At 36.1% G+C, this 23,189-nt stretch overlaps 1 protein-coding gene across 1 annotated transcript; it reads left to right on the forward strand.

Annotated features, from left to right (window-relative positions):
- Nucleotides 1–9,650: 9,650 nt before the first annotated feature.
- Nucleotides 9,651–22,833, forward strand: LOC107662309 (palmitoyltransferase ZDHHC13-like). Its single transcript, XM_016452295.1, has 17 exons — nucleotides 9,651–9,809; nucleotides 10,524–10,735; nucleotides 12,341–12,463; nucleotides 13,207–13,284; nucleotides 13,504–13,648; nucleotides 13,749–13,813; nucleotides 14,598–14,760; nucleotides 16,455–16,580; nucleotides 17,434–17,567; nucleotides 18,422–18,522; nucleotides 18,673–18,797; nucleotides 19,468–19,530; nucleotides 19,809–19,902; nucleotides 20,000–20,083; nucleotides 20,569–20,726; nucleotides 21,982–22,079; nucleotides 22,158–22,833. Exons 1-17 carry the CDS (start codon nucleotides 9,786–9,788, stop codon nucleotides 22,300–22,302), a joined length of 1,938 nt encoding a protein of 645 aa, XP_016307781.1. The 5' UTR covers nucleotides 9,651–9,785; the 3' UTR covers nucleotides 22,303–22,833.
- Nucleotides 22,834–23,189: the final 356 nt, after the last annotated feature.

Genomic DNA, 23,189 nt, shown 5'->3' on the forward strand with positions numbered 1-23,189 from the left:
TATATATTCTCAGGGGATCTTTTTGCTGTAATGAGCTAAAATTGGCTTTTTATTATTTATACGAGAAAATATGCATTGAAATATTTTTGTATATGATTTCTTTATTTAGATATTTGAGTGAAACAAGTTTTCCATACCCATTCTAATATGCAGAGACAATTATAAAAATAAGGGTTAATCTCTCCAAGTGTAAACACTGTGGCTCTCTGACACATTCAATGTGTTCAATCTGCCCTAAACTGCTACATTGCCTCAAACAACCGTCTGGGATTACAGTTGCTCAACCAGTGGTATAGACAAAGGGAAACCCGTTTGAAAACAGTAATTTTTGCAATTCCATTCTATGCCATACACACTTGAGCTTTAATGACTGCATGTTCTGGCTTTGACACAAAGAGACCACATGTGAATCAGAGATTCTGCTTCTAGAATCTTAGCCCCCATTATCCTTTTGCCCACAGTTCCTCAGCAGTCATCTTCACTTTTGAACACTGAGTGCATATGAAGACACTCTGGTTCTGATGTTTTTCTCACTCTGACACATCTCTCCCCTCCTCCCTCTCTCTTCCTCCCTACAGCTATCTCTCCGTTCCACTGGATCACTATAATCAGAGGAAGACAGCCGCATATATCGTCTGATTCCAGAGAGAGGGAGAGAGAGGGAGGGAGCAAATACATGTATACATTTTGGGAGGTGGCAGAGAATCAGAAATGCTTGAGCCACAGACAGGCAGTAAAAAAAGTTGGCAGATCTCAAAGCTGTAATCCAGTGTCCACAGACCTGTGTGACTGATAAAAGATACAGGGTGAAACACACTCACACTCCAGACTGAGAGAAAGAGCTAGGCACACTTCACAAGTGAGAATATGTGCACCTTCTTTCCCTTCGTATGAGGATGAATACATAGAAAACATGGTTTATCCACGTAATTCATCATAAGTTTTGTCATTCTAATGTAAGGTATATTGTACAGCTTGATTTCTTGATTTGAGTTGATTTGAGTTGAAAAAGATAGATAGATAGATAGATAGATAGATAGAGTTATTTTTAATATGACTGACTTCACGTTTAACGTTAAATTAATACAAATATTGTAAGTTACTAATTATAACACTTTAATTGTAAAAAGAAAAAGATAGCAAAGAACATTTACATTCCCTGAGAGCACACGTCTATTTGACATCTGCAAGATGTATTTTTTAGCGTGTTATTTGCTCATCTGCAATACGTCTATAGGACGTTTCCTATCAGATGTCAAATAGACGTTTAGAAGATGTCTTTAAGATGTTTATGATTTAGAATGTATGTAAAACTGACATCTTAAAGATGTCTATCAGATGTTTGTACACAGCAGATGCTTTCCAGATGAAGCGATCTTTAACAGACATCTTGCAGACGTACGTGTGCTATCTGGGTTATCGAAGAACATCATTGACTTCAGCCAGAGTTCAAGCACTCTCAAAAGCTTCCATTATAATCACTGAAGCTATTACACTGTGAAATGAATATCTTACTTACATCGTACGCACATCTGCACTTCGTTATTTCTGATGAGAGAATTCGCCAGAGAGCAGAATTCAGTCAGTTGCATTTGTAGTAAATGAGAGAGCTTTAGCTAAAACATTCAGTGAGATAGAAATGAACAATTTTCATAATTTTGTATACTGATGTAGTTATCTGGGTCATTGTTCAACGCTATATTTCTTGTGCTTTGGTAAGGCTAATTCCAGGTTATGTTTTTGAGTTGGACATGATAACGAATGCCCAACTCTGAAGTATGAGTTTACCAGGTGCGTGTCAAGTTACCCAGATAAGCGTAATGATAAACAGTGATGCCATGACACTGAATATTAGGAAATATCAAACCGCTAAATGGCACAATTCGGCACAATCAGAATCAAGTATTCTAGCTAGACAAAGGCGGCATCCAAATATACTTCTCTATATATTAGGCGAAAAGTTGTATAGTAAAAAAAATAAAACAAAAAGAGTAGTATGTCCAAATCCACAGTGTTCATAAAACAGTAAGCAAAAAGTCTCTGGATGACCTACTACCTGTACTCCTGGCAAGATTGGGAAGTGTGCATCCAATGGATACTTTACTATCCCATGAGGCCACTGGAGAGGATTTGTTAATGGCGGTGAAGCGATGCAGCTGACGCTGGTAGGTCACATGACAATGACATTCATTCTACACACATCCTTACTATTGGATAGGAGCAATAAAATGGCACGTATAAGCTAGGTTTTTAAAAAGCAAGAAAAAATTGAAAAAGCAAAAATAAATAGATTAATGAAAGCCTGAGTGGAGAGTGCACTTGCTCAGAAGAGGAGAGGTGAGTTTGAATAGATGAATCTCTGAGAGTGCAAGGTTCTCGTGTTATGGGTTGCATGCCCTGTTGTCAGGAGACAGGTTCTTTTAATGCATCCAGGGTATTGATTCTTTCCCGCTCTAAATGTAGGGGACATGCCTTTTTATTAAAGTAAGCAGCTGGTCAATGTGCCTAACCAGTAATAATTTACTTTCTGCTAATTACCCAAACGCAGAGCATTAATGCAGCTTTATAATGGAAAGAAGCACTTTAAACCTCGAGGCGGTGTGTAAAACTCGAAAGATCACTGCTCTTTCCTTTTTTCCCCTGTCTTTGTGGCTCTGGCTACTGCCAATGGTAAAATCTATCTATCTATATAACCTGCCATTCAAAAGTTTGGAATCAGTAAGGTTTCTTTTTGAAGAAATTATTATATTCATCAAAGATGCATTCAATTGATCAAAAGTGACAGTAATGTCATTTATAGTGTTACAAAAGATTTCTGTTTTAAATAAATGCTGTTCTTTTGAATTTTCATGAAAAATATGTAGCCTATCACATATGTTTACACAAAAATATTAAGCAGGACAGCTGTTTTTAACATTGATAAATAATAAGTCATGCAACACTGAAGACTGGAGTAATGATGCTGAAAATTCAGCTTTGCATCAACAGAAATAAATTACATTTAAAAAAATACTCAAATAGGAAACAGTTAATAATATTTCACAATATTGTAAAAACATACTGTGTTTTTTACTGTATTTTTGTATAAAACATGCTAAAACACTCTTTAAGAAGTTGCATCTCTCAGTTATTTAGGAATTGTGACTTATTTGAAACATTAAAGCTGAAAACAGAAAGATTAAGGCTAATTATACATCTGGTCATTTTAACATTCCACATGTGCATTCAGTTGTAAGATATACAAGCAAGTATTTTAAGTCTTTAACTTGAAAAAAATGGCAGTTTGTAGACTCATGTGTGCAGGATTTGCACACACTTATTATAACTGTCCAAAAACCATGTTCTAATAAAAGGCCTGTATCACAAGCTAAATCATACATTTTGCAAAATTCATAAATTTAGAAAAATTTAACTTTTTTTAGTCTAGTATACTGAATGCATAAGATGAGTTTCTTAATATTCTGTGCTGAATTAACAGGAGAACAGCATCAATGAAGATGTGTGAAAGTTTATCTAGCATTGGCTTCTGTGCACACACAGGCCTACAGTGTACTGTACATACCCTTGGCCAGAGAAGAATGAGAAGAAGAAATTCAGTGCGTAGACCTTAAACTTTATGTCTGCGATCCACTAGGAGATTATGTATGCATTAGCTATTATTTATTACTTAAACGGGTGTCTGAATCCAGCGAATGTGTCCTGTGGTTTAGCAGGCTAACTTCTAATAGCCGTTCCTTATTAGCAAGCATGAAAGCCTGTTAGCTTTGGCAAAGATGCTTTACCTCATGCAAGTGTACTTTACTGGAGGCATGTTTTCATTTAGTTAAAGGGTTTAAATCTATTGGGAATCAAAGTGTTAGTGAATAAGTAAATACATTCACCACTTCTATCATAAATATTTTTAATGAATATTCACATTTGTAAAAGGCACAAAAGAACAAGGACTAAATCACAAAATAGCATTCATCCAAAAGTCTGTCATAATTTATTCCAAACCCATATGATGTTCTTTCTTATATCGATTTCATGTGATGTCTCTCATTTGTAAGTCGCTTTCAATAAAAGCATCTGCTAAATGACTAAATGTAATTTCTGTTCCTAAAGCTACCAAATCAAAGCCTGTATATCCATCCCAACTTTATCTTATATGCTTTGCCTTGAAATTTCAAAAACTGTTAATGAGACATTTCACCCAAATAGCAACGTTGCTTTTTTTTCCGTCTTAGCTAACATCTCTCCCACCGAGAGGCCTCATAGCAGACTATTTGCATGTATGGCTGAGGTTTTCTTTCCCCCAAAAAGCCCAGAAAACACTCTCACTTGTACTTCAAATCAATATGGGGATACATATTGGCAGAAATGTCATTTTAGTGTACTAGGGGATTTCTTTTCTTTCTTTTAGCTTCACTAATCTGATCCTTTTGACAAAGATTTATCATGTTGACTTGACCAGAAATGGGGCTTAACTGCTTTTACAGTGCTTTTGCTGATTTTCCACATACAAACAAATGTGAAAAATATACAGTTTTATGACAGATAGAAGGCAAGGAATAGCATAGCACACTTAGCATAGTATAGCGATGTTTAGGTATCAATATTATTTGACACTGACAGTCAGAGATTGCAGCAGATGAATGGACGGCCTAAAGTGCCGCACACGCAAATGTCTTTCCATGTTTTGTCTGGCTTATTCAGATGTAAATTTCCTTCCTTTCTCTGGGGGGGGTGTGGGAGGTTGTGGGGGCCGGACTGAAAAATCTAGCCCAAATTGAAATGTCAATAATAATTTTTGGCATACTGGAACCTTTAAGAGTCAAGGGCTCCTTCCCTAGTGAAGAGAGAGAGAGAGCGGTCGTCCTCTGGGAGTTGATGTCTTCTTGACAGACATGCTGAAATACCAGGGACTACTACCTTCTTTAATGGATTGATGAATGAGCTTTACTGCCCTTCTTCACACATGCATGTCTGGATAGCGGTGAATGCTGATGGTATACATTCATTCATTTAACATTCTGCTGGATATGTTTCTTATTAGGAGTGTTTGGGGTTAGGGTTAGAACAAAGCCCTAGCCTGAAGTATCACAGTTTAGCATATAACTCATCCTACACCAAATGTGCTGCAGACGTGAATGATGCTTTGAATTGTTGAGAAGATGTGTACTCTTACTTTTCAACTCGAAGTGACTTATAATAATAATGGGAAGAAATCTCATATACTTACATTGAAGGAGTCTCATAAAAACCAGGATATCTTTTCAACTTTTAACTGGGGCCAGTAACATTGCCAAATAAATATGTATACGAAAAAAAAAATGTTTTAGTTGAAATTAATTAATCATTTTGCCTGTTTATTTTTCAATGATCAACTATATATATTTTGTAAAGCCAGTCAGTATCTGGTGTGACCACCATTTGCCTCACACAGTGCAACACATCTCCTTCACATAGAGTTGATCAGGTTGTTGATCAGGTTGTTGATGGTGAAGAGAACACCTCTCCAAAGTCCCAGACACCATCGAATGTGAGCATTTGCCCACTCAAGTCGGTTACGACGACGAACTGCAGTCGGGTCGAGACCCCGATGAGGACGACGAGCATGCAGATGAGCTTCCCTGAGACGGTTTCTGACAGTTTGTGCAGGAATTAGAAATGAACATTCAATTCATGGGCAACAGCTCTGGTGGACATTCCTGCAGTCAGCATGCCAATTGCACGCTCCCTCAAAACTTGCGACATCTGTGGCATTGTGCTGTGTGATAAAACTGCACATTTTAGAGTGGCCTTTTATTGTGGCCAGCCTAAGGCACACCTGTGCAATAATCATGCTGTCTTATCAGCATCTTGATATGCCACACCTATAAGGTGGATCGATTATCTCGGCAAAGCAGAAGTGCTCACTAACACAGATTTAGACAGATTTGTGAACAATATTTGAGAGAAATAGGCCTTTTGTGTACATAGAAAAAGTCTTAGATCTTTGAGTTCAGCTCATGAAAAATGGGGGCAAAAACAAAAGTGTTGCGTTTATATTTTTGTTCAGTGTATATACAAAAATATATACTTTTTGTGTGTAGTGTACTTGTATAACTATTAATAGTTGATGGAGACCTGACAAATGCACTGTAAATGTTTTTAATTTTTTTAAAGTTTCACAGTGCAGTGTATAAAAGAAAGAAGCAAATCTCATTTTTAAATTTCTTATGAATATTTATTAGAATTCTTGTTGCATTTATTTATTTATTTTATTTTATTTATTTATTTATTTTATTTTATTTATTTATTTTTACAATATCTCAGGCAGAAGCATGTTTACTTTCTATATGATTTTTTCCCCCTGTAAATTCAGTATGGATTTGTTTGGTCTTGAGGTGATCTTGACTCCCCGTGTGTAAATATGATAATCAGTTTATCTTATGTTGTGTTAATGAGTGGGGGAATCATTCGAAACAACTGCATTTTTTTAACCAAACAAAAAAAAAGACTTTTGAACTTGAGAAGAACTTGGTGGAAGGAAAATCACTTGAAACCTTATTGCAGCTTTGGGAGGCCTTGACATTCTTTATTTTCAAGTCCATAGCAAATAGCCTTCAAATATTGATTTTGATGTCTGGGCAAATTGCCCAGTGTTATGTGTGTCCCCTTTTATCACACCAGCACAGCCCACACAAAACTCCATTCCACATAAAATGTATCACCAGGCTGATTATGGTGAAGTATGAATGAAGAGGGATGATACATAAGTCATCGAGGATACAGATGCACACAAACACTAAGCCGAGATGGATAGTTTCGTGTGCATGCACGTATATCTGTTTGTTCATTGGTTTGTTTGTTTACATGAGCCAAGTGTCTTTTATATATATATATATACAGAGTTCTGGCATGAAACTCTAGATGGCGCAGTCCGATAGGTCTAACTCAATCTGACCTAATGACATCATCACATGGCACAGCTGATTGGTTCTCTCCTGTAATGGTAGCCAATGAGCTCACTGCTCAACATTCAAATATATGACTAGAGCTTGCCGTGCAGTTGCAGCTTGCTTCAGAAACCCTCCACCTTCCCCAGCTCCACCTGTATAGATCTGCTACGATGTATTAATGTATGCTGGGGGTTATTTCATGTATGTTATATTTGCAGCAGCAATATTTCTTATATGATCACAGCAGCATGTTTTGGCAGTAGCAAGTTTCGGTACTTGCACTACCGCAGCAGCGTAGCAGATCTATTCCGCCAAGACCAAATACATTAACATTGTCATGTACATTACCCTGAGTTGTCATGACAGAAATATATACAGTATAACTCAAGCTCTTGATTTTCACTTGCATTCATTCAGTTTGAAATCTATCAACAAAGAGTAATACTTAGTGTCCAATGTTTATTTTAGCATGTTTGCACCTTCACAAATTAATATCAAGTATATTAATAAGCACAGCATATTTTGTAATCTTAAAGTGAAATGTGTGATGGAATACAGGAAGTTCAAAGTGTGGTGGCCCACCATTTTTTAGCTCATTAGTTCATGATGTCCGCTGTGCGACATGCTCATGTAAGAGCCCTAAACACACACGAGACAGATGGAGACAAAAGCTCAGCATCATGCCTGCAGACATCTTTAACCCCTCTGTACTGCCATTACATACTAATGAGATTGGATGAATTGTGCTGGTTTTGTGAGGATTGGAAGAGCGTGAGGATGAGGAATATGTCTGCTGCAGGAAACTAATATGGTTTTGTTATAGTACAGTAGTATATAGTAGTATGTATAGTAGTGTGAGTAGCTACATCGATGTCATCCATACTTGTGTGTTTTGTCATTTAAATACGGCTGCTCTTCTAAGGCTCTCATAAATCCATAATATATATATCCTTTATGACAAAAGGGCCTTGACTTTAGAGACATTTCACAATGGTTTGAGCGCTAGGTCGCACACATTACACTTAATGAGGCTAGAGAACAATGTAAATACATCAATCTCGTCAATGTAATTATGTTCTCTCAACCCTGGAATAAAAAGACAGAGATTACATGGAGCCCCTGCTGATTAAATTAATTATGCTAATAAACTGTTGGTCTCCCATAGGTATTAATGAGCTGTATATATGTAGAGTGACTATTACTCTTACTCCAGCTCCGAAATCAACCACATAAACAGGTTTCTGAAGATGCCTATAATTCATCAGTTCATTCAGTGTTCAAATTAGATATTTCAATTTAAATATCAATATTTTTTTATTTTTCAATAAGAACACACCAAGATGGACGCATGGACAGACGGATAGACGGGCAGATAGATAGATAGATAGAATGATGACAGACAGACAGATAGAACAGCATAGATAGATAGATAGATAGATAGATAGATAGATAGATAGAATGATGAGTAAAGAGTAAAAGTTGCTAATATCTTTGATACTCAGTACAACTACAAAGTACCTGAAAAGATACTCAAGTACAGTAACTAATTACATTTACTCCAATACTTTACACCTCTGGTGATTGTGTAATATCTCTGTCTCTGGTTCAGGTCCAGTCGAGTCTGGTTTGGAGACAGTAATTCACAGGAGTGTGAAGTGATGGATCTCTTCAGGCTTTGATTGATCCTTGGCAACATGATCAATAGTTCTGTACTGGCAACAAAATCATGTGAGGGTTTTTTCCTGGCTGAGGAGCTTCCATTAGTAACTTACGGGATATGCTGCCATCTGGTGATCACTTTACACTACACAAGGAACTAAACTACCTCTCATAACATCCACATGGGTAGCTAGCCATTCAAAAATAGTAAGCACTTCAAAATTGTACTTCAAACTCCCTGTGGGTTATATGATCTCAAAAAAGGTCAGTTATTTAATGAAAGATCAGTTGATGATAATTGTTTCTCAAGACCTTAATTGTTCTTTTAAAAAGGTGCTGTGGTTTAATATGGGTTTGATGGGCTAAAGAAGCCAATAAAGGCATTCTGCCACACCACATTGCTATGCTTTTTAGCTGAACTGACATCACCTGCTGTATTATTAAACTTGCAGCAGCCCTGTTAAACTGGATTCATTCATCATAAGATAATACTAAAAATCGTACATTTTCATTTTTTCCCCCAACGACAATGCAAATGCAAGAGTGACTATGTAAAATGTAGGCAAATAAAAGTGTCTCTGTAGGTACGTTTATACTTTGGGGACATATAGGCTACACATTTAGAAAAATTATTCATAAAAAAGTAAAACTACTTACGTTCATTATATATAAAAAATACAACAAGTTTTCTAGGAGTAGCCTAGTGTTAGGGTTTGTGTAGACAGAACCTCCAATAAGCATTGTATTGCCACATGTTCAAAAACAGTATGTATAATATCATGTTCTAAAATAGTAGGCTATTACCATGAACATTTTTGTTAGCTCTGCAGAAACCTTGGAATAGTGCGATTAGATTTATTATTTTAATAAATCCACACGATGCCTGAAAACAATTTAAACACAACCTCATTCACTTGCTTTGGTTTTCACAATGTTTCACAACCTAAACCGTAACAGCATGTTTAACTGGTATTTGACATACCCAGAGCGTAAAACTTAATGTAATGATAATCTGCATTTCTGACAAAGGAAATGCAAAGAAGGTAAACCAAAGCGACGTCACTGAGACAACGCGGCCAATCAGAGCGCAGGATTTGTCACTCGTATCCAGGAAGTGGAAGATGCGCCGAACGCACGCCCGACTTCAGTCTCTGTCAGCGTAAATTCTTCATGATCAATCACGGATAACCTCGCACAGAAGTGATGGACTGGTCAGAAGGAGACGGAGTAAGTGAAAAAACGTTTTATATTCTCTTTGGTTTCGTCGTTAAACGGATGAGACCGGTTAAGCTAACTTAGCATCTGTTGCTAACTGATCACCTGTGTGTATGTGCTGATCGATCAACTATTCAAGTCGCACTGTACATTTTATACATTTAATTATTACATTAGACCTGGTAAACAAGCCCTGCCATGATCATTGCCTTTAATTAGCTTTTTTTTGACCATAAATATGGGCTAAATAATAAATATTGAACATGGTTATGGGTCCGCTGCAGTTTTCAGATAATTGGAAGGTTATATTGCCAAATTTAAAGTTCAAACCGTCACTAGAAGGAAGCAAACCAGTTGTTTACTAATAACGTACCGAACTGAACCAAATTTCTGTCTTTTATTTAAATGTGCACTCATTTTATTTAAAAATGGAACATTTGACAGACCCCAGACCTGTCAGTCTTCTAGAAAAATCTGTTTTGTTTTATTTTATCGTGGGCACTGCCATGTTGACATCTCATGATCAGCCTTGGCATGCACTTGTTCCTCGTTACTACAACTACTACTTATATGAATAGTAGTAATAAGTTTGTGCTTTTTGTCAGTGGATGTGTGTAGTTTGAAAAAACTAATTCAGTTTGTTAATTATCGCACATTTGGTCACATTTGGTGTTAACTATAAAAAAAACTGTCAGAAAATAACCCATGTTTGTAATATTTTTACAGTGCCACTCCCACGGTCACATGGGTGACAGTTGCCATGGACACGGCGGTGGCCACTCCCACAGCCACGGTCATGGAGGACCTGGATTTGGCGGTTTCATGCCCGGCGGCTTCCACGGCCAGCTCGTCCCGGGACCTTTTGATCCAACACAGCAGCCGAGGAAGGTCTCACACCCGGAGGACAGCAGTTCCTGGGATATCATCAAAGCAACACAGTGAGACTTATTCCCTTGACATGCAATAAACACAGTGGGATTACACTTAATAATCAGAGTGGAATGTTTAGCTGATGGTGATGTTATTAAGATGCCCTAGTGATTTTGTCACCGCTGTATACTGAAAGTATTATAGGAATTAGTTTAAGCGTGAATCTCACAAAAATGATGCTCGGGTCACATTTCACCCCTAAATAAATAAAATCCTATTAAAACTTATTTTTAGGATCATTTATATGTTTTAGAGTTATATATTTTGCCAGTTTTGTGATTTGTAACAATATTTGCTTGACAATTAAACACATTGCCCTTCATTACAAAAAGATAATTATTGTATATTTATTTAATTTTTAAATATTTAAATGTCAGGTAGCATAACAAATGCTGCCACAATGTGTAAATTAGGGCTGGGCGATATGGCCAAAAACATCTCGGTATTTTTGAAATGTAAGTTCATTGAGGAAAACACCACATCTCAAACGCATTACACAGTGCAAGTCTTTCTGTCGGAGCATCTGATGGGGCAACTTTCTATTATATATATATAAATACTTTCTCTCGCAATTATATCGTTGGGTAATTAAATTGCGGGCATCAGGGAGCCGCTACTAATATGCAGGGCATTGAAACCGCTTTCGAATGCGTGCTCTCATTTTACTTTCACTTTCACTTTCGAGATTCGCGATCACACGGACTCTATACTACGGAGCAGCCTTACCTACCACACATTTTACAAGATATTTGTCAGTGGTGCTCAGTATCTGCAAATCATTTGCCATTGTCCTATCAGTCATCTCTCCTTACTCTGTGTATGTGGTAAGTGAACTTTCATGTACTGTAATGTAACAGGCTACCGCTAGCAAGCGGCTAACCATGTCCCTTTAGTGGCTCCGTAGAACGCGTTATTTGTTTTCCTTGCCTTTCTGCAAACGGATTCACGCTTTGGGCACACCCCCTTACCCCGCCCCCGATGTCATCGTCCATCACGATGTTTCACTGTAGACATCGTCCGATGCCAATTTGCTAGACATCGCCCAACCCTAGTTTACCCAACCCTAGTTTACCCTAGTTTACCCAACCCTAGTTTTTGTTTTGTATTGCGATAATGATTATTGGGGGAGAAATGTGCTTAATTGACAATGTAAAAAAAAATCTCAACGGTCCTAAAAGTGTTATTGAGAGTCTTTGTGAAATTCCGCCTTAAAAACTTTAGTGATATTTCAGGCATTCAGTAAATATCTCACATATGTTCTTGATCTTACTCTTGAGATCTAGCTGTTCAGTAGTGAGTAGAAAGATTTGTGTAAACAGATCATTCATCTTCCCGTTGTAGAGAATCAGACAAACCATAAGTGAAGGAGAATACAAATACAGGATACTGTTGTGCTGTTATTTATCTGGGTTTCTATTGAACGGCGGTCATATCTGTTGTCTCACCTGCATGCTTCACACTGCTCAAATAGTTCATTTCCATTCGACGATGCAGATCTTTTTATCACTTGTTCATGCAGAAAACCTGCAGTGTATGTGGGTATACATGTTCATTCAAGTCAATTCTGATGCAAAAATAAACAGCATCTTTCCCTTGATTGTTTTAAATTGTAGGTTTGGTGCTCTTGAGAGGTGCAAAGAGCTTATCGAGGCTGGTTATGATGTCAGGCAGCCTGACAAAGAGAATGTTACACTGCTCCATTGGGCCGCCATCAATAATCGAGCAGATATTGTCAAGTAAGATTTGTCTCTTTGTATGTTTCATGGCTTTTTCATGGAGTTATACGTTTGGAATTTTTAAACGTTTTTGAAATAATCTCTTATGCTCACCAAGGCTGCATTTATTTGATCAGAAATCCCAGAAAAACAGTAAAAATTGTGAAATATTAAAACAATTTAAAATAGCTGTTTTATATTTGAATATATTTGAATATGTAATTTATTCCTGTGATGCAAAGCTGAATTTTCAGCATCATTACTCCAGTCTTCAGTGTCACATGTTTTTTCAAAAAGCATTTGAATTTGCTGATTTTGTGCACAATTATAAGTGCTCAATTGATAATGGTTCTTATTATTATCAATAATATAAAAAAAATAAATAATGAAAACAGTTTTTGTTGCATAATATTTTTGTGGTACACCCGTGATACATTTTTTTCAGGATTCTTGGATGAATAAAAAGTTAATTGAACAGCATTTATTTGAAATAGAATTTTGTTTGTAACGTTATAAATGTCTTTACTGTCGCTTTTGATCAATTTGTTTGTCATCACATGAATAAATTACATTTTAAAATACATACAAATCGAAAGCAGTTATTTTAAACTGTAATAATATTTCACAATATTACTGTTACTGTATTTTTGATCAAATAAATGCAGCCTTGGTGAGCATAAGAGATTATTTCAAAACACTTAAATCATTTAACTTATTCAACCTATTCTTATTTGTATCTGTGTATGTTCTGCTGTGTTTCATAGATACTACATATCTAAAGGTGCCGTCATAGACCAACTAGGTGGCGACCTGAATTCAACACCACTCCACTGGGCCATACGGTACATTTCAGATACATACAGCAATACATTTGCAGTTATATGAGATGGAACATAAGTGTGATTTTGAAGAACTGACATCCGCATTCATACATGCACTAAAATCACCAAAACGCAGTTAAAAGTCAATGCAAAAATATTGGTTCTAGCAGCATTTGCTTGCAAGAGCCACTTGACCGTGGTTTATATCTGCTGATGTTGTTCCTGGTCACCTCTGAACAGACAGGGTCATTTGTCTATGGTCATTCAGCTGATGCGATATGGAGCCGATCCGTCATTAGCAGATAGTGAAGGGTATCGGGGTCTCCATCTGGCTGTGCTCTTCCAGCATATGCCCATTGCTGCATACCTTATGGCCAAAGGACAGGTGTGACACAAACACACACAGTGACATTTTAAATAACGGTGGAGGGTTTGAATACTGAGTAATGCGGCTGAATACTCTTCTTGTTCCTGTGTTGTTGTAGGAAGTGGATTCGCCGGACATGAATGGACAGACTCCACTGATGTTGGCAGCACAAAAAATCATCGGGTAAGATCGACTCAATCAGGGTCTGAAATTAAATTTTTACTAGAACTGCCAAATTATGATTCAATCAACCATGACACTGTGCTTTATATTAAACATCTGTACAGATGATTTATAATAATGTTACAAATGATTTCTGTTTCAAGTAAAAATGAACTGAAAATGTTTCTCTTCGGGTTTCTGCATCTGACATTATCAGTGGGTAGAAAAAAGATACAACTGATACAAATGTTGTTTAATTTTGCAAATATTGTGTTGTCTAAATAATATCACATTTTTCCTCAACATATCAAGCTGATCAAAAGTGACAGTAAAGACTTTTTATATATATTTGATATATGTATTTATAATATAAATACATTTTTAAATATATTACATTAGAAAACAGTTATTTTAAATTGTAGTAATATTTCATAATATTACTGCTTTCCTGTATTTCTGATCAAATAAATGCAGCCTTGGTGAGCATAAATAAGAGATTTCTTTCAAAAACATGAAAAAACTTAAAACATCTTACCAACTCCAAACCTTTCAACAGTATGTGTACAATTTTATATCTATAAGTTATATTTTGTAGCCATCTTTTACTGCCAGTTGGCCTAAAGTGAGTAATTTAAAAGTAAGTAATTAAAGTAAGTCATTTTAAAATAAGCTTTACCCAAAACGTCTAGCTCAGATATCATAAAGTATAGCAGATTTAGTCATCTTGTAGGCTGTGTTTAGACCCTTTCCTGTCCTGATATTTCTCTCTTTTCACAACTTGTCGTTTTGGTTTCCTGAAACACAGACCTGAGCCCACAAACTTCCTGATAAAGTGTAACGCTTCAGTGAATGCGGTTGATAAAATGAACAGAAACTCACCTCTGCACTGCGCTGTGCTGGCCGGCAACGTCGATGCGGTCCACATCCTGCTGGAGGCTGGAGCCAGCGTCGACCTGGAGAATGCCAATGTAAGTGGCCACAGATGCCCTTAAAGAGACAGTCCATCCAAAAATGAAAATTCTGTTAGTTACTCCCCCTCATGTTGTTCCAAACCTGCATGACTTTCTTTCTTCTGTGAACCACAAAAGAAGATATTTTGAAGAATGTTGGTAACCAAACAGTTTCGGTTCCTATTGACTTCCATAGTATGAAAAAAAAAATACAATGGAAGTTAAAAGGACCCGAAACTGTTTGGTTACAAACATTCTTCAAAATATCTTCTTTTGTGGTTCACAGAAGAAAGAAAGTCAAGCAGGTTTGGAACAAAATGAGGGGGGAGTAAATGATGGCTGAATTTTCAATTTTGGGTGAACTATCCCTTTAACCTGGTTTACGTCAGCAGAAAACAAAGAAGGATAATGTTATTACATTTTGATGATTTATAAATTATGAAAACAAATTTTTTTTGGCGAACTGCGCATAATAAGACCAGAGACATTTATTAATGAAGTAAATAGGGTCAACTTTGATTTTATGTTTTATTTAAGTATGTATTGTTATTTGTGCAAACAAAATGACTGCAGTCATAGTAGGCCTGGGCGATAAAACGGTATCGATATTTATCGACGGTACACCTTCTTCGAAATAACGATATAACAAATGTTCGATATAGTGCACGATAGGCACGTGCTATGAGTGACGCAGACAGCACACACAAACACGAACATGAGTGCTGTGCCTGCCTGTGATGAGGAGATTGTGAGTAAAGAATAAAACAGTTTAAACTTTTAGAAAACACGTCGCAAATTTGTGGAGATTTATTCCTTTTCACTGCGTCTCGTATGTTTTAAAGGCGATCTGTGTGAATGGCGATTCGGCTCTTTGTATTAAGCAATGCATAAATACGTGATGCTGTTTTGTTCATAATTGTTTATACAATTTACGAAATTATATTTGATTTATATGAGTATTATATTAGATTATATTAAACGTAATGCACGTTTTTTTATAGACAGTTACTTCCTTGCATTGACTATTTAATGTGCTGCATTATTTTGCTCATTGCGCCCTCCTGTGGCCTCGGGAGACTAGCCAAAAGCTTGACCTATTTAATCTGCATATAAAACATTAGAAATGAGATATTTGTTTAATTTTTATTTTGTTTTTGACTGTTAAAACAAAAAAAAATATTTGTTGTTTGTCTCAAAGTGAGTTAATTTAAAAATACAGTGGTTAAATGTAAAAAAAAAAAATCTATTGCTCTTTGTTTTAAAAAAGGTTATAAAAAATGTCAATTATCGATACTATATCGTTGATAAATTTTTTAGCTATATCGCCCAGCCCTAAGTCATAGGCTGGCCTTAAAACCTGAGTACTTTCTGAAAGTGCTACCCTTCATTCCACATAATCTTATAGTCTTATAGTTTGTTATTACATGTCCAGTCACTAATTGGCGCTCGCCACGGCGGCACATATACTAAAATTGGATCGATACAGAGAAGATTAGCATGGCCCCTGCGAAAGGATGACACACAAATCTGTGAAGCACTTCATCTCTAAAGCCGTAATGATGCAGTTTAAACCAGCAGAACAAAAAAGTAGTGTTTCTCCATAGCTGTAAAACTGGCTCCAAAGCAGTGCTCTTCACTCACCTGGCCGTTCAGTTTGAAAGTTGAGCTTTACCTTGCATTATTTTTTACTGATGGTTTTGTGTTATGTTCAGGGTCACACTCCCATTGACCTGGCGCACCAGGTGCACAGCCCTCTGCTCATTCACATGCTCAGTGTGGTGAAGACAGAACGATTGAAAGCCAACTCCACGTGTCTCAAACTGCTCAACAGATACAAGGTACACTCATGCTCAGACACACTCAGGCCAACAAGTTCAGCTTCGAAAAAAAGTTTAACTTAAAATCTGGAGTATTATTCAGATTATTCTGGTATTTTGAATTTGAACAAACCTCTAATTTAAACTCATGTTAAATTAGATGCATTTGTGCAATGGATATGACTATATATAATAGTAATAATATAGATTATAATACTTACTATTATTATTATTATTATTGGATATGTGGATGTTATATGCTTATAGGATGTTATATGAATATGATCTCTAATAATAATAGTAGTATAGTAATAGTAACATTTCTAAAATTAAAAAAATTAATTAATACTGTATATTTTATGTACTTAATATTGTGTAATTCATACAAATATATTTTTATTATTTTAAATGTCTGATGTGATTTTAGTTATTGTTGTCTCAAAAGCAAAATAAATAAATACATTTCCTAAAGAAAATGGGAAGCATATAGTGAAAAATGGTGTTTCATTGCATATGAATCCCAGTTTTAATGGTTGGATTTGTAACTGTTCCAGGCCAGCACACACACACACACACACACCGCTCTCACTAACTTTATTAAAGAAGACGTGAGGTAAGTACTTGAAATCCCAGGGCTGTATTTAACCTTGAATTAAGCTTACAGAAACAAAAGCAGCCAATTTCTCACATAATGTGTGTTTGGCCCTGGAGAATTCACCATTTTTAGGCTTTTATTAAACAAGAAAATAACATTCCACTTATTCTCTGACCCATATTCCTCTGCTGTAACCCTGATTTTTCATCGCAGTTGAAAAGACTTCATTATTCAGACTGAGTGTGTGTGATGGTGTGTATGTGACTGTGTGTGTTTCAGGTCTTTCTACTGTGTGTGTTCAGTGTTGTTGTGGTGGGAGCCATCGGTTCCATATTAGACATGAAGACAGAGTCCTGGTTATTGAAGGGTGTGCTGCTGGTCTGCGTCATAGCTGTGATCAACCTCACTTCAAGGTGCCGATTGAGCATCAACAAACACACTGACTTCACTGACTTATACATATGGATTTAAAAGACCCTGTTACTACAATATCACTCTTATCATTTTTACAACAAATTTATTGAATTGTATATTATGTGACAGTTTGTCTGTCTAAAATGAAAAAAAAAAAAAAGAAAAATTTTTACATTTAAAAATATAATTATGTATTGAAATATTATATTTATTTTTTTATAATTTCAGATTTTTAAGAAAATAATTCAGAACTCTGCATACTCTCAGATACAAATGCTTTATGAATTGTTTGGTATTGAAATTTTTTAAAGAAAAAACAAAGAGAGCGAGAGACAGATCATGGCAGTATTTTTGGCCATTGCACATACGTTTGATAATTAAGCAGATGCAAATATGTGAATAGAATTACTGTGTGTGCAATAATATTGACTTCCTCATGAGGGCACTGTAAGCTCAGTAAAACATTAACATGTTTAGCCCAGTGGTTTTCAGTCCTGGTCCTGGGGGCCCACCACTCTTTTGTATGTCTCTCAGATAAGAGCGGTGGGTCCCCAGGACCAGGACTGAAAACCACTGGCTCAGCCTGAGAGTGCCGCTTAAAGGAACACTCCACTATTTTTGAAAATAGGCTCATTTTCCAACTCTCCTAGAGTTAAACAGTTGAGTTTTACCATTTTCAAATCCATTGAGCCTATTTTCAAAAATAGTGGAGTGTTCCTTTAAATATATATGGTACATAGGTACAGTAAGAGATTAGAACAAAAAGATAGAATTTAGAAGAAGAGCTGTTGTTGTTTCCACTATTGAAAGTGTCGTAACAATGCTGTCCCGTTCATGTGGTTTGTTTCTGTAGGCAGCTGGCGACTGTGGCGGTGCGGTCTTTGATTCCCTCCACAGGTCTCATGGCTTCTATCTTCTGGATGGTGGTCACCTGGGGCCTGTGGTTTTTGCCTGATATCCTTATATAATACCAGACGTGAAACTAATTATAACTTTCATGCAGTTTATACCAGCCATGATGGGTTTTATAAATCCACCTGACGTTCTAGTTATTATAGTTGTATGTGTTGAGTGTTTGTAGAGACCTTAACATGTGTCGTTCACATGACCCAAGTGCTACGGTTCAGATGCTCTTCACAGTCAACATCACAGCCTTACTGTATTACTACCTCCGCTCCTGCAGGACAGACCCTGGCATCGTCAAGGCAACTGAGGAGGAGAAGAAGAAGGTAAGAACTGACTCTGGCTGTGATTGGCTGGCATGGTGCCGCTATCTGATTGATTAATAAACGTGTCAGTTACTTGTGGTGAGATTCTGATTGGATGGTCTGGATACTGCCAACTTGTATCTCAAACTAGATGTATCAGTGATTATATAAGATATATATGGAGAGAATGTCGTGAAAAAATCCCTATAAATATACATGCATACATATATTCATTCAGCCGATGCTTTTTTCAAAGCAACTTAAAAAAAAAGAAAGAAAAGAAAATTATAGTAATGAAAAGATTAAAAAAAAATTACCATTTAATACAAATTAAATAAAACAACATATATATATATATATATAGCAAGCATGTTATTTATACATCGTTTTTTTTGTACTGATTGTATTTTACATAACTTAAAAATTCTATTTAAATCTAAATATATATTTTTTATATTTTCTAACAAAAATATAACATATGTTTAAATAAAAAATATATTTTGACATTGTCTCTCTTCATATGTGCTCACTGAGCATGTTCTAATCGATTTATTCTGACCTTTTCAATTGGATGAGTCTGTTTAGAGTTATTTGTGTTGTTTGACCTAATGATTCCTTTAGGTTCCGTGATGTTCTTTCTAGTTTGACGCATCTTTGGTGACTTTTAACGGATTCATCTGTCTCTTTGTAGAATATTGTGGTTCTGGCAGAGGCGGGCTGTCTGGATCCCAGGATATTTTGCACTTCATGTATGGTAAGTTATCTCTTTTCAGTGATGAGATACAGAAGACACAAAATGAAAAAGATGAAAGCCAGGTTGGGAAATTGTACAAGATAAATTCAAACTTGTGTTACCTAGTTTAAGATTTATGACTGATTGAATCCAATCACCAGCAGTTTCCACAAGGCCAGAGTTTGGAAACATACAGTTTTACTGTAGTATTGTATAATATTGCCCTGACAGGACCACATATTGTAAACATTCTACAATGCTTCCTAATAATCAAATTATTTCAAAACCTTGTTTTGCAGATGAGAAAGCCAATGAGAGCAAATCACTGCTTTTCCTGTAATGCCTGTGTCGCTAAACAGGACCACCACTCCATTTGGATCAATGGCTGCATAGGTAACATGCTCAAACTAAGATGTTTTATAGCATAGACTTCCTTCTCTCTCAGTTTTTGCTCCCATTATAAATCACTCATGCTAACCTCTTCTTACAGGGGCCAGAAATCACCCGTACTTTGTGCTTTTCCTGGTTGCTCTGAGCTTTCTGTGCATGTGGATGTTCTACGGCAGTATCATGTGTAAGTCACAACTTCAACTCCAATGTACACTACCATTCAAAAGTATGTCTCTTATGCTCACCAAGGCTGCATTTATTTGATTGAAAATGCAGTAATAACAGTAAAATAATTTTGAAATTTTATTCAAATATTTTTATTTGAATATATGCTAAAATGTCATTTATTCCTGTGATGCAAAGCTGAATTTTCAGCATCATTACTCCAGTCTTCAGTGTAACATGATCCTTCAGAAATCATTCTAATGTTCTGATTTGCTGCTCAAGAAAAATTTCACATTATTATCAATGCTCAAAACCGTTATACTGCGTATTTTTGTGGAAAACATGATTTTTCAGATTCTCTGATGAATAGAAAGTCCCCAGATGTTTGAATGGTAGTGTATATATTAAGAGTTGATGTCTGTAAAATACAGCATCTTGCATTTTTAGTCTCTCTAGAAGAAAATGTTCATTTAAAAAAATATGTGCGTGTTTCTCTGTGTGTAGACTGGTCCAAACACTGTCCGCTGCACTACACAGAGGAGGGCGTATGGGGGGCGGTGACCGCTCTGACGGGCTGCTCTCCCTGGGTGCTCTACATCTTCTGCTTTGCTTTCTTAAACGCTTCCTGGGCCTTCATCCTGCTTTTGGTGCAGCTCTACCAGGTGAGTGACGAATAAACAGTGAAGTTAGTTCGTTTGAGTTTCCCTCTTTTCTTCGCTTTCATATGGCTTGAAAAAGCGCCGTGTGCATTTTACTTTCACTTTCAAATTAGCGGCAATTCGGCGTTGATTCAATTCAAGCAACAACAACGTCAAACTCAGAACTTTTATTAACAAAACGAATAAAAATACAGCATATATGCCTAATAAAATAACAAATTACTTAGGCTACACAAAGTTTAAATATGTATATAAAACTGAAAATCAGCAAACACTGTGGAACCAAATAAATAAGAAACATAGAACGTTTATTATCAAAACGAATAAGAAAGCTTGGAGGCACGGCATATATACCTTGATGTAAAATAAAATAAATAAAACATTTTTATTTAAAAAAATAGTTTAAATAAAGTAATCAGCAAACACTGTGTAACCAAATAAATAAGAAACAAATGTTTAAATAAACTTCCAGTCAATAGGCTTTTCAAAATCTAAAATATTGCCAAACAGGCGCCTTTGCATTTCCTTTCTAAACAATCTTCTGCCATCGTCTTGTATTTCTCACCTCACTCTTCTTGTCAGTCAGCTCGACTCACTCTCCTCACGTGATAAATCAAATCTGACTCCTGCTCCGTGGAGCACTGTCGTTCGCGTTCACGCACGGTTCGGCACGCTGCATTGAGCGTTTAGTTTTTAAATGTGTCTGTCCTCTAACTGAACTAGACTAAATGATTTTTGTTACTATAAATAAATCAAAACGACGGTGGGGGGGCAGTGCCGCGGTGTTGCACCTTAACATCGGTATAACCGAAAACACCGTCTATCGCAGCAAGCCTAATAAGCGGTCTTAATAACAAAATTGTTAAAATTATTAATAATTAATAACAGTGTTGTTAACTACAGTATTGTTAACTAAAACTTTTAAATCTTTCAAAAAAAATACAAATTAAAAATTGTTGGTAATTGAAATAATGCTGAAATAAAATATAAAACTTGAAAAAAAATTAAACCTATTTATTTCAGTTAGTTGCCAACATTTCTCATTTTTAAATGAAAGTTGAATTAAAAATAAAGTTAAATATATATTTAAAAAAAAGCACGGAACAAAATTACTAAAACTTAAACTAAAATTTAAATAAAAAATGAAAACTACTTAAGGCTGCTTAAAAAACTTATAAATACGTATGCTTATAAATGCTATAGTAGTAAAAACAAATGTGTGCACAGAGTCTTCATAGTTTGCTTTGTTTCCTCACAGATCGTGTTCCTCGGGCTGACGACGGCCGAGAGAGCGAACCTGATGCAAAGACAGAGAAAACTCCCTCAAGCCTTCTCTCTCAGACAAAACCCATTCAAGTAAGGCTGTTTTCACTAGTTTAGGGTTAATAACACTCATAAAGTTCTTATTTTTGAATCTTGTTTCTTCTCTCATAGTCTTGGAGTGGTGAGGAACCTGGTGAACTTCTTCCAATGGCGTTGCTGTGGTCTCTGTAAGCCCATGGTGCTGGACTGGACTCAACAGTATCCCATGGGTCTCAGCAGAGACCATCCCATGTTGAGCGGCCCCGATGCTGTTTGACCCCCAGCGATCAGTCACCCACTCAGGGAGAGCGACGTCCCCAGTTATGGAGCCATTGGTTTGATTTTAATGCCTTTTTAGTGATGGAAATTAAGAACAGACTGAATGCTAATTTGGATAATCATTTGTTCTATTTGCAAGAACATCCACCTTTTCTATTTGAGCGAAATATAGTATATATGTGCTGTGCGTTCAAGGTTGGATTTTGCTTTACAGCTTAAGTTGTACATAAGGATGAATACATGTTTATAAGCATACGGATATATTTTGAACAGAAATATTTTGTAAGGTACGGTAAGATCACGTTTTGGGTTTTACTCCCAAGTCCTTTTACAGGAAGTGACCACTATATGTATGCTCTTTGTGAAAAGATTCGTAAATCAGAGCAATTTTATTTCTACAAAAATAGCAAATTTAGTAGCTGATATTGAACACATGCTGAAAATCTGATTTCTTGTCATTTTGAGAACCGTAAATCCCTTGATGAGTCAAAATGTATTTGAAATGACTTTACGCTACGGTCAGATGCATTACAACCACAGCATTTATAGCATTATACATGCAGAACGATTCATATAATTTAAAATATTTTATTAGCTATTAGTATCGTTGCCTTTAATAAGTAATGTTTTCAAAGGCAGTTGTTCTTTTATTTATGCCTTTAATAACCACTGTGTAGTACAGGGCCATGTCTGATAGCATCAGCTTGCTCTTTACTGCACTTCTCAATTCTATTCATTATACTTTATTGTGCAGTATATCATTATAAGGGAAAAGTGCTGTTCTTGAATCCTGCTCTGTGCTTTGGAATAAATCAGACCACCTTTGTAATTTGCTGGTCAGAGTGTTTCTCTAGGTCTAACAAAATACAAAACCTAGGTAACAAC

This window comes from Sinocyclocheilus anshuiensis, unplaced genomic scaffold (genome assembly GCF_001515605.1).
Source record: "Sinocyclocheilus anshuiensis isolate Anshui unplaced genomic scaffold, SAMN03320099.WGS_v1.1 scaffold579, whole genome shotgun sequence".
Lineage (NCBI taxonomy): Eukaryota > Metazoa > Chordata > Actinopteri > Cypriniformes > Cyprinidae > Sinocyclocheilus > Sinocyclocheilus anshuiensis.

Coding starts and splice junctions, on each gene's coding strand:
- LOC107662309 (XM_016452295.1), top strand. CDS start 9,786: ATGGACTGGTCAGAAGGAGACGGA. Junction 13,814..14,597: donor GCAGCACAAAAAATCATCGG/GTAAGATCGACT, acceptor CCTGAAACACAG/ACCTGAGCCCACAAACTTCC. Junction 20,084..20,568: donor GTTCTACGGCAGTATCATGT/GTAAGTCACAAC, acceptor CTCTGTGTGTAG/ACTGGTCCAAACACTGTCCG.